This window comes from Gracilinanus agilis, chromosome 3, assembly GCF_016433145.1.
Source record: "Gracilinanus agilis isolate LMUSP501 chromosome 3, AgileGrace, whole genome shotgun sequence".
Lineage (NCBI taxonomy): Eukaryota > Metazoa > Chordata > Mammalia > Didelphimorphia > Didelphidae > Gracilinanus > Gracilinanus agilis.
Window position 1 is genome coordinate 299,663,092 of NC_058132.1, and position 11,253 is coordinate 299,674,344.

At 38.7% G+C, this 11,253-nt stretch overlaps 1 protein-coding gene across 1 annotated transcript in view; it reads left to right on the top strand.

The window, feature by feature from the left end:
- The first annotated feature begins 4,851 nt into the window (after window positions 1–4,851).
- The window catches only part of NCKAP5 (NCK associated protein 5), a 926,355-nt gene continuing 919,953 nt past the window's right edge, over window positions 4,852–11,253 (top strand). The window contains exon 1 of the mRNA XM_044669911.1: window positions 4,852–4,978. Coding sequence (XP_044525846.1) covers window positions 4,910–4,978 — 69 coding nt within the window. The 5' untranslated portion in view covers window positions 4,852–4,909. The remainder of the gene's footprint in view (window positions 4,979–11,253) is intronic.

The window sequence follows — 11,253 nt, forward strand, 5'->3', positions numbered from 1 at the left end:
TCCTGCCTTTATCAGGTTGCTGACCACTTCTATTTTCATTCATTTACTTTCCAAGCATATTTGTTTTAGTCATAATTTATGTTCTCCTTAACCTAGTGATTTGGAGATTTAGTTAATTAATAAGTATTTATTAGGGGGCAGCTAGGTAGCTCAATGGATAGAATGCCAGGCCTGGAGTCCAGAGGACCTATGTTGAAATCTGACCTCAGATAATTCCTAACTATGTTACCCTAGACATGTTTGCCCCACTCAAAATACTTATTAAGTGGTATATGCTAAGTTATAGTCAAACCAAGAAAGGCAAATAAATGAATAAAACAAAACAGTCCTTGCTCTTTAGGAGGATAGATTCCAGGGGAGGAAACAAATGCAAAAAAAAAATAAGATTTGTGAAAGACATGTATTGAATAGATAGATGAAGAAAATTTGAAAGAAGGTGAGTTGGGATTGAAAGAATCTAGAGAAATGAAGAGGCAGAAGTGATGGGTCAAAGAATTTTAGGCATGGGGGATAGTCAAAGCAAAATCATGGTGAAAGGAGAGAGAGTAGTGCTTTCAGGGAACTGAAAATATGTCAGTGTAGTTGGATCACAGTGTGCATGGTGGGGAATAAAATGTATGAAAAGTAGATGTGAGCCAATGTCAATTGCTGGGGAGAGGTCAAAGATAGAGAAAAGGCCATTAATTAAGAGCTCCTTGCTGGCTTTTGGAGACGGTATTTCCAGTTGAACAAAAGGGTCAAAAGTCAGAATGCAGAAAGTTTCAAAGGAAATGAGAGGAGAGGAAGTGTAGGTACCAGTGATAGACTGCTTTCTCAAGGAAGTTAGCTAAAGTAGTGGCAATTCGTGAAACAAATCTGGTGAAGAGTACCAAGGCCAGTGGTGAAACGAGAATGAGAGAGAGCCAGGTGGGCTATTTGTCTAGGACTTCAAGGTCAAACAGAGCCTTCAGTTCATTGGGGAGGAAAACTTTCCAATTATCTCACCAAGGTCAATATCAACTGTGAATAATAAGATAATTTCTAGTTAATAATTGGTGCATTGGAATAGACGCTAGAAAAAAAAATCCTTAAATGAAAACAAAGCAAAACAACTGAACTTATTCCTGAGTTCTCCTAAGGCCTTTCTTGATCCTTCTAGCTACTCATCACTTTTCTTCATCGTGGCTTGTATTTATTTTTCATAGTGAGGCATCATCACGTAGGGGAGAGAGCTGACCTTGGAGCCAAGAAGACCCAAGTGTCTTGCCTCTGTCACTTATTAACTGTAACTTGGGCCAAGTATCTTAATCTTTTAGTGTCCAAGGCAGCTATGTAACACTAAGCTATAGACAAGACGATAACTTGTATAGCCACCTTGTTTTATTTTTTTATGAAAAGATTTCTATTTCACCTTGTTTTTGTACAACCCAAGCTGTAATGTAATGTATGTAAGAAAGATGTTTCCTTTTTTATTTTTTTTCTTACCTTCTTGTCTTTGAATAGATACTAAGTATGCGTTCCAAGGCAGAAGAGAGGTAGGGGCTAGGCTATTGGGGCTAAGTGACTTGCCCAGGGTCACACAGTTAAGAAGTGTCTAAGGCCAAATTTGAACCCAGGATCTGGGTTCTCTAGGCCTGACTCTATCCATTGAGCTACCAAGCTGTCCTTGTTTAGATTTTTAAATACAATAATTTATTTTAAAAATGTAAAACCCATTCTTATCTTGGAGGCTAAGCAGACAATAGTTTTCTGACTGTCTTATAGCAATGATATCACAGGCTCAATTCTGATGTTTTTATTTTAAACATACTTATGTTTATATATTTTTCCTGTGTAGAGTATCAGCTACTCAAAGCCAGGCTTTCATTGTTTCTTTGTATCATTAGCACCTAGCATTGTTCCTGCAAATGGTAGGGGCTTTAAGCTTTTTTTTTTTTATTGATTGGTTGGTTGGTTTAAAAAAATCAAATATTATCACACTATTTGGGGGAGATAGATACCCTATTTTTTATTTATCTTAATTTTTTCATTATTATGGATAAGCAACTCAAATGTTCACTGTGACTTGGGAAGACATTTTATATACTATGGGGAGAGCATTATAGGCGTTACAGGGAGGCAGGGAATGATTATGATACTGCATAAGTGCTCAGACACAGAATTTGGCTTTTTAACCAATTGATGCTGGTGCAAACTTTCAATTTCTAAAAGCTCTTTGCAGTTGACCTTGAGCTAACTGCAGAATTCAAGTTTAAAGCAAAAAATTCCTGGATGAGTCTCCCAGTAAGAGAAATGTGTGTGCTTAGTGTTAAGAATACTTGTTAGCTTCTTTGAAGGAAACCCACTGTAGATAAGCACATGTGTGTTTGGTTGCCCAATCCCCTATTGCTGTTATATTCTCTCTCTATTCATATGGTTAACTGTAGGCAGCAAACAAATGTGCCATGGAAAGCATTAACCTCCAATGGAGGTGCTAAAGAACCTGGCTTGTATGTAGATAAGAATCATGATTTAAGGGATGCAGAGAGGTCCCTCTGCAACCAAGTATCCTCCTTTCTAACTTGTTATGATGTCAGCAATTTCTATCATTAGAATCAATCTTTAAGGATTAAAACATTCTTACCTGAAAACATAGACAATGAAGAAACAAGGGGCAGGTGGGTGGCTCAGTGGATAAGTACCAGGACTAGAGATGGTTCAAATCCATTCTCAGACACTTCCTAGCTTTGTGTGTTCCTGGGCAAGTCACTTAACGCCAACTGTCTATCTCTAACTATTCTGCTGCTTTAAAACTGATACTTAATATTGATCTAAGACAAAAGATAAGGGATTTTTTATAAAAAGAAGGAAACTGGCCTGATTGGGATGATTAAGTGAGAAAGGGCCTAGAATTTCAGAATTAGGAATTTGGATATTTTTCCCCCAATAGATAATGGAAGTTTCAGCAGGATAGTAACATAATGAAATATGTGTTTTAGGAAAATAATCTGGAAATGGTACTTAGAATTGATTGGAAGGTGGAGATACTAGAATCAGAGAAACCAGTCAGGAAGGAGGTTTGGTTTCTTTTGTTGTTGTTTTAACCAAGTTAGCATTTTTACCAAGGTTGCTTATAGATACCTTCCTTTTCTTTCTTATCTTTGCTTGTGTGGGCAAGTTATAGGAAAGAAGGAAAAAGAATGAGCCAGTGTTTGTATACTAGATTAGAAGCCCCTTGAGAATAAGAGTGAAGGAATCCATAAGACTACTACTTAATATTTTACTTTAGGCGAGGCAACTAGCTTAATCTTTTGAGCTTTAGTCTCTTTGCTTATAAAATGAGCATTCAAAAATATTTCAATTAAACAAACCTCAGTTAAGTGTACTTTGTTGTTCAGGTTATATTACTCTTCATGATCTCATTTTTTGTTTGTTTTGTTTTGTTGTCTAGGCAAAGATATTGGAATAATTTGCCACTTCCTTCTCCAGTTTATTTTACTAATAAGGAAAATGAGGCAAACGGGGTTAGGTGACTTGCTCAGGGTCACACAGTTACTAAATATCTATAGATCTGAGCTCAGGTTTTCTTGACTCCAAGCCTAGCGCTCTATTGACTGCACCACTGGGCTGCCCAATAAAGTATATAGTGTGTGCCAAAATATGTAATGGGGATATAAATATGAAAAATAGACTTTGTCCTCAAGGGACCATAATATCTAGTAATAATAACACCTAACTATCTCATCCAAGGTGGGACAGGCAAATAAAATGATGTAGGTAAAAGCAATATGTAAATAGTCATGTGTTACATGCATATAAGATGGTTACATGCATTTTATTATAATCTCCTACATACCTTGACAATGAAAATCAATTTATCTGAGATTCATCTAAGTTGAAATATCTCTTAACTGGCATATCCTTCTGTCAACAATACCAATATCATTCAAGTTCATGTCTACTACAAGATCCTGAGGTTCCCTTTTGGATAATCAAGGAAGATTAAATTATGTGCTCAGAGTTTTAATGTTAAGTGAATTTTAATTTATTCCAATCTTTGAAAATTGGTAACATGATGAGAACTTTAAATTAAGATCATCTAGCAATTTAAAGATTGCAAAGTTCTTTCTTCACAAGACCATGAAGTAGGTTGTTGCATGTGTGATTGCCTTCATTTTACAGATGAAGAAACTGAGTCTCAGAGAGGCTAAGTAACTCACCAATGGTCATATATCCAACGAATGTTGGAGGTAAGATTTGAACCCAGGGCTATCCTGATGCCAAGTTCAGGTGGAGGGCTTCCGGTAAATATTTGTTGTTACTGATGAGGCAGTCTATGGTTTTTTTCCTCAGTCCAGCAATTCCAAAGGAATGTTTCTGATGACTTTCATCAAATATTTACAAGGAATGGAATCTGAAAACTTGAATTTTAATGATAATTTAAACATTTTGGTGAGTGAGAATATTTTGCTTCTCCCTTCAAGGAGTCTCAGGTAGTCTGAGTTCAATAAATATCAGTTGTAGGGGACAGTTTTGTCAATTTGGTTTCATGGAATTTGCAGAAAGCATCCATGTACATAGTAACAGAGTGAGTCATGCCAATAGAAAAGAGGCTGGTGTGGAACAAGTGTGGCATGAAATGGACTGTTTGTTTTTTTCCACAGTCTGCTGATTAGGCCTGCAAACCCATTCCCCAGCTCCGTTAGCAAAACCTATAAAAACACTGGGGCCTCAATAAAGTCAGCCACCAATGTTAGTAACCCCTCAAGGGTGTGGGGGTTGCAAAAGCCCCAGTTCTCTACCTACCATTTGTGTCTGGTTAGAGAGTTTAATAACGAACGTCCGAGAAATGTTAACGTGGATAGTAGAACACATGTTCCCTTTTTGCAGTGACCCTGGAAACAGCCTGAGATTTCTTATAAATCACAAAGGAAAATAAATACCTTCATCCATGGAGGGGAAAAGACAGCTCGAGAAAAGGGACTTTGGAAAAAGGTTGTCTCTAGACAGCAGTCTTGTGGTAAGTACTAAAATATTCATTTACTGCTCTATATGTTTTGGCTTAAAAAGCATTATTCTTTGACTGTTATTTCCTGAACCCTGTGCCTTTGAAACTACCATTCCAGATACCCCATTAGCAGCATCCCTGGGGAGTTCCTTTCATTTATTTCTTTACTAACTCAAAAGGCAGCAAATTATAGGAATGTTTGTCTAGTATCTTAATAGGTGAATGTCATAATCTGTCAACATTATATATAATTACTGTAATTCCATCTAAAGGAGACATCACCCCACACAAGAACAGCACTGTACAGTTATTGCTAAGTATAAGGCCTCTATATAGAGTTCTCCTATCACAAATGTATCCTCATGTTAGAGACCAGACTAATAAGAATCTCTGTAGTAACAATCCTGAAAGAACCAATTTGGCTCCTGAAATTTGGAGGTGGGTATGTGGGTTAGTTTAATGGAATATTAAGCTTTTTTTATTCCAAGTTTCTGTGCAGATGTGAGTTGTTTTTGAAAACCCACCATCTGGTTGAATATTTGCAGTCATGGAGATTGAGCCTGTCTCTGGAAAAAGACTAAGCTATTTCTCATTTAGAGGTGCACCAACTTTTTCTCCGTCTCTGGGCCACATTGTATCAGCCATTCTCTGACAAATCACTACTCATAGTGAGAAAGAGTTAATGGAATGAAGTGGGGGGGGCTTTCCTTCTCTATGGACTGGGATAGAAAATGGAGATATAGCTCTATTTTTTTTCTCTTTCAGGATTAGATTTTGTAAATCACAATTTCTAAACACCATAGACAGAGTTGTGTTCTGAGTCTCCAGAATTGTAGTGCCCTCTCCAGGTGTTGGGGTCATCACCTCTCCAACTATTCAAAGAAGGGAACTTCTGGGAATTGTAAAAGGGATTAGCATAGAACCCAGCATCAGATCAGATCCTTTTCTGAATATCAAATTCAAGCTCTGAATGTGCACAAGAGACGTATGGGCCCATGTGAATTATAGATGAAAGCAGCACCTTGCCAGTACACAAGTTCATTGTTTTATTTTAATCTCTTCTCCTAATATGATGCACTGCTTCTAGTTTGTTTCCTAGTTCTTTCTGCCTCCAGATAGAAAAGAGATGACAAGTGTGTCTGCACAGAGCATTTGAGAGGATTGGGTAGGAGCAAAGGGCAGACATTCAAAAATACTCTCCCTCATCTCCTTGCCATAATCAATCTACAATGGAAATGTGAACGAGTCTTGGTATTCAAATATAATCATAGGGACTGTCTTATGCATAGAAAGAATTGATAAATTCCTATAAGCCTGACTCGAATGGCACCAAGAAGGTCTTCTTGCTGACACACAGCTCCCTAGTTATTCATTGAGGATCTAGGTAGTTATAGAATTATGGCATTGTTCCTTATTAATATACTTCTGGAAGAAGCAAGGCAAGAAAGTTTACTGTACTTGGATCAGCAGATTTGGGATACTGCTGGGATGAGAAGTCTAGAGAGGGCACTTTTAGTAGCCAGAAGACAGTATAAAAACTCTGTGTTGCCTAAAGTTGGGGGAAGTTGGACCACAGATAGGGGAAAGAGGGAGGAAAAAGGAGAGAGGGCCCTGAAGATTAACCAAGGGAACGGAGGGTGTTTAGTTTGGCAAAACAAAGAGTTGGGGGCAGTCTAGATATAGTTATATTGTCAAGTGTTTGAGGAATTATTGTGTGGAGCAAAAATTAAATTTGTTTTGCATGGACTCACATTAAAACTAGGAACAATGGACACAAGTTGCAAAAAAATCTGTTCAATAAGAGGAAAAATTCTCTGAAAATTAAACTTATTCCAAAAGGCAATGGAATGCCTTGAGATATGTGTTTCTCTCTCATGGAAGGTGTTTAGGCAAAAGCTGTATGACTCCTTGTTGGATGTGTTGTTGAGGAGAATTCTGTTCATTTCTCCATTACCTGACTCCATACTTTTTCCATGACTGCCCCCAAAGCATAGAATGCTCTCTCTGCTTTTTCTCCCTTTCTATTTTCTGGGCTCACTCCAAGCCATCAAAAGTAAAATCTAAGCCAATTTTCAGCTAAAATCCCCCTTCTGTAAGAAAGAAGCTTTTCCTAGTCCCATTTAATACTAGTAGCTTCCCTCAGAGATTACCTCCAAGTTATCCTACATATACATCTTTTGCATATTTTCTCCTACATTCAATTGTATATTTTATTGTATTTTTTGAGTCTGGCTTTCTCTATTTCAGAACAGCAGCCTCTCAGTTGACCAATATCTTATTGGCATAGGAGCATTGGCTTCTATTCATTAGGACTTGGACAAATTCTCCCTCTGTTAGGGGTACTGGTGGTCCTCTCTTCTCAGTGGCCCACCATATTGGTTCTGGATATTCTGTACCAATTCCTTTAGCCTACTGCAAACCAGAAGTCCCAAACTGAAGAGATTCTCAAAACTTAGCCCCCCAGGAAGTAGAGATTGCAGTTTTGTGCTAACATACCCAGCTCCTCCATTAGAAAAATTGTGAGCTTCTTGAAGGCAGAGGATGTTTTTACCTTTCTTTGATTGGCCAGCACTTCACACAGTGCTTGGCACATACTAAGTACCTAATAAGTGTTTCTTGGCATCAACATGTATGGGTTGTGCCTACCTGACTTCTGGGGTGCCTGCTGCCTTTGAGATTCTGCTATTCTGGAATTCAGAGGCAAATGCCTAGCAAAAAGCAAAGCTTAATAAGTGTTTGTTGATGGAAGACAAACTTCACCACTCTGTGGATGATCAGCCCTTTGTAAATATATGCAGGAAATTCAGTTTTGTTGCTCCTGCCAGCTATAGCTTCAGGGCTAGGTTTTTGTTCACACAAGCCCACTGAACAGGCCTTGAGATTCAGGGTTCCTGGTTATCTCTTTGTTTTAGAAAAGGAATACCATTTAGTTGACTTTCATATGTTATTATCATTTAAACTTCTACAGAAGTGCTATTATATTGCTTAGCTCTAACTTGAAAAAATGGATTCTCTAAAAACTCAGGATATCATGGAAAGGAGACTTTTATTTTTTATTTTTTTACACCATTCAGTTTTCCTTTGGTTATATAGGATCAGTTTCCCTTAGTGGAACATTTTCTCCATTAAAGTGAGAAACATGTTCAGGCAAGGCTGTATGCCTTCATTAGTATATGGTGGGTGCTTAATAGCTGCTAATAATGGGAAAAATCACTTGCCATTATATTGTTTGTACCAAATGAATTTAACAGGATCCTGCATGTTATATGTTGCCCTTCATGTAGGAATAGGCACAACAGAATGAATTCCAGGCTTAGAGGCAGAGAAAAGATCTGGGTTTGAATCTTCCCTCTGACATTTGCTTTGTCTCCTTGGACAAATCACTTCAATTCTATTACACAGTTTCCTTTCCAATAAAATGAGAAGAAGACCTGAAAATACTTCCCCTTTCTACCACCTGACTTATTTTGCGACTCAAATCACAGCATATGTGTAAAAGGCTTAATGAACCCTAAAGCTAACTAGTTAGGTAAATATATAGACAGACTGACAGAAAGGGACTAAACCTATGACTTTGTGCCATCTAGTTGTTGGTTTTTTTCCATACCTATGATTCCATATCTTTGGGACAGAAAGGTGGAGCAGCAGATAGAGGGTTTGACCTGGAGTCAGGAAGACCTGGGTTCAAATTTGACCTCAGACTCTAGCTGACAAGTTACTTAACCTTATTTATCTCATCTATTAAATGAGATAAAGAATATACCACTCTAGTATCTTTGCCAAGGAAACCTATACGGGGCCATCAAGAGCCAGATTTCAGACTGAAATAACTGAACAAAAATGATATCATCAATGTGGAGAACTCCTGGGGTGAAAACCCCTTTTTCTTACAGAGCTGGAGACCTGCAAAGGTATAACTGTTTTGTAGCTCATCACTTAGACTGTTGCTAGGCTAGGGGTGGGGAGGACCTAAGAAGAGGCTTGCCCATGCTCACACAGGGTGTATTTGTCAGTTAAGACTCAAGCTTAAATCTTTCTCTGCTATACTATACTTCTTGGCTATCATTTTTGTGTTCTTGATGGAGTTCAGAAAGAATTGACCTTAAAAGAGATTGCTATACAGTTTTCATGCTTTAATAGAGAGACAATGTGGTTCCGATTAAGATGGCGGCAGAGTAAGGAGCAGCTGCTCAATCTCTCCTGACCGAAGCATACAGAACTCCTCAAGGGGAAATAAAAACAAGTCCAGAAGAACGAAGGAACCCCACAATAGGGCGCAGCATTGAAGGTACGCAGAATCAGGGCATTTCCATGCTATAAAGGGGTGAAACAGCTCTCACTAAAACACGAAAGGAAGAAGCCCCTTCCCCACCCCCCACACCACACACCTCGCACAATGCCAAGGCACAAGTGTGAAAACAGGACTGGGGCAACCAGATAATCACTAGCAGCCCCAGGGCTTATACCTGTGTGCAGCAAAACGAGGGACCCCAAGTGGCTGGGGGTGTGCATGGACTTTCCCTGAGCGTCCATGTGGGTGAAGGCACCGCCTCAGGCCAGGACAAAGGCCTCTAAAACACAGCCTCTGCCAAGTGCTGAAGGCTTCGCCTCAGGTGTGAATAAAGATCTCCAGCCCACAGACTTTCACTACCTTCTGTGTGGGTGAAGGCAGTGCCCTAAGAGCCACTGTGCAGGCAAAGGCAGTGCCCTAGGCTTGAATAACTATATCCAGCCCAGGCTTGGACCTTGCCTTGCTTGCAAGGCGCAGGCAGACCCTGAGTGCAAAGACAAAGCTGAAAAGCGGCGGGGCTAACAATGGCCAGCAATAAGGAAGCCCAGAAGAAAAACACTATCAAGAGAAACTCTAGAACACTCAACAACTTCTACACAGAGAAAATCCAGACAACAGAGGAGGGAAAACAAAAATCCAAACCTCCCCCAAAAAATGAAAGCTGGTCACAAGCTATGGAAGAGTTTAAAAATGAAATGCTGAGGAAGATGGAAGAAATCTGGCAAGAAAATAACAGTTTAAAAGGCAGAATTTCGCAATTGGAAAGTGAGACAAGTCAACTGAAGACCAAAAATGACCAGATAGAAAAGGAAAACCAAAAAATTATAGCCGAAAACAAAAACATTAAAGCCAAAAACCAGTCCTTAAAGGCTAGAATCGAACATTTAGAAACCAATGATCTCTCAAGACAACAAGAACAAATAAAACAAAGTCAAAAGACTGATAAAATAGAAGGAAACATGAAATATCTCAATGAGAGAGTGACAGACCAAGAAAACCGGTCTAGAAGAGACAATTTGAGAATCATTGGTCTTCCAGAAAAGGCAGAAATTAATAGAAACTTGGACTCCATACTTAAAGAAATTATTCAGCAAAATTGCCCTGAAGTTCTACAACAAGAGGGCAATATAGACATTGACAGGATCCATAGATCACCCTCTACACTGGACCCAGAAAAGACAACACCCAGAAATATAATAGCGAAATTGAAGAGCTTTCAAGTTAAAGAAAAATATCTTACAAGAAGCCAGAAAGAGACAATTCAAATATCAAGGAGCACCAATAAGGATCACACAGGATCTGGCAGCCTCAACACTAAAAGACTGCAAGGCTTGGAATACAATATTCAGAAAGGCAAGAGAACTGGGCCTTCAGCCACAAATCAACTACCCAGCGAAACTAACCATATACTTTCAGGGGAAAGTATGGGCATTCAACAAAATTGAAGAATTCCAAGTTTTTGCACAAAAGAGACCGGGACTAATTGGAAAGTTTGACACTCAACCACAGATATCAAGAGAAAGATGAAAAGGTAAATAAGAAACAGAGGGAAAAGAAAGAAAACTCATAGTCTTTTAAGCTTGACTCTTTAAGGGCATAAATAAGATCTAATTATCTGTATTACTAGGTGGAGAAATGCTATGTATAATTCTCTGTAGTGAACTCTATACACGATTATAATATTCACTATTATAGCAACCAGAAGAATAATTCATAGGGAGAGGACAGGATACCAAATGGTCTAAGATGACATGGGGGGTGGGAAAGAGGGGAGGAATAGTAGGGGACACCAAGAAAAATCCGAGTAAATAAGAAAAATAAGATATTCTATTACACACAAAGAGGACATGGGAAGGGGAGGGGATAAGTACTACCATAAGAAGGAGAGGAAGAGAGCATTAAGAGGTAATAATCAAACCTTACTCTCAGTGTAATCAACCCGGAGAAGGAAGAGTAGCTTTATTATCCATCTGGATAAAAAACTCCATCTAACCCT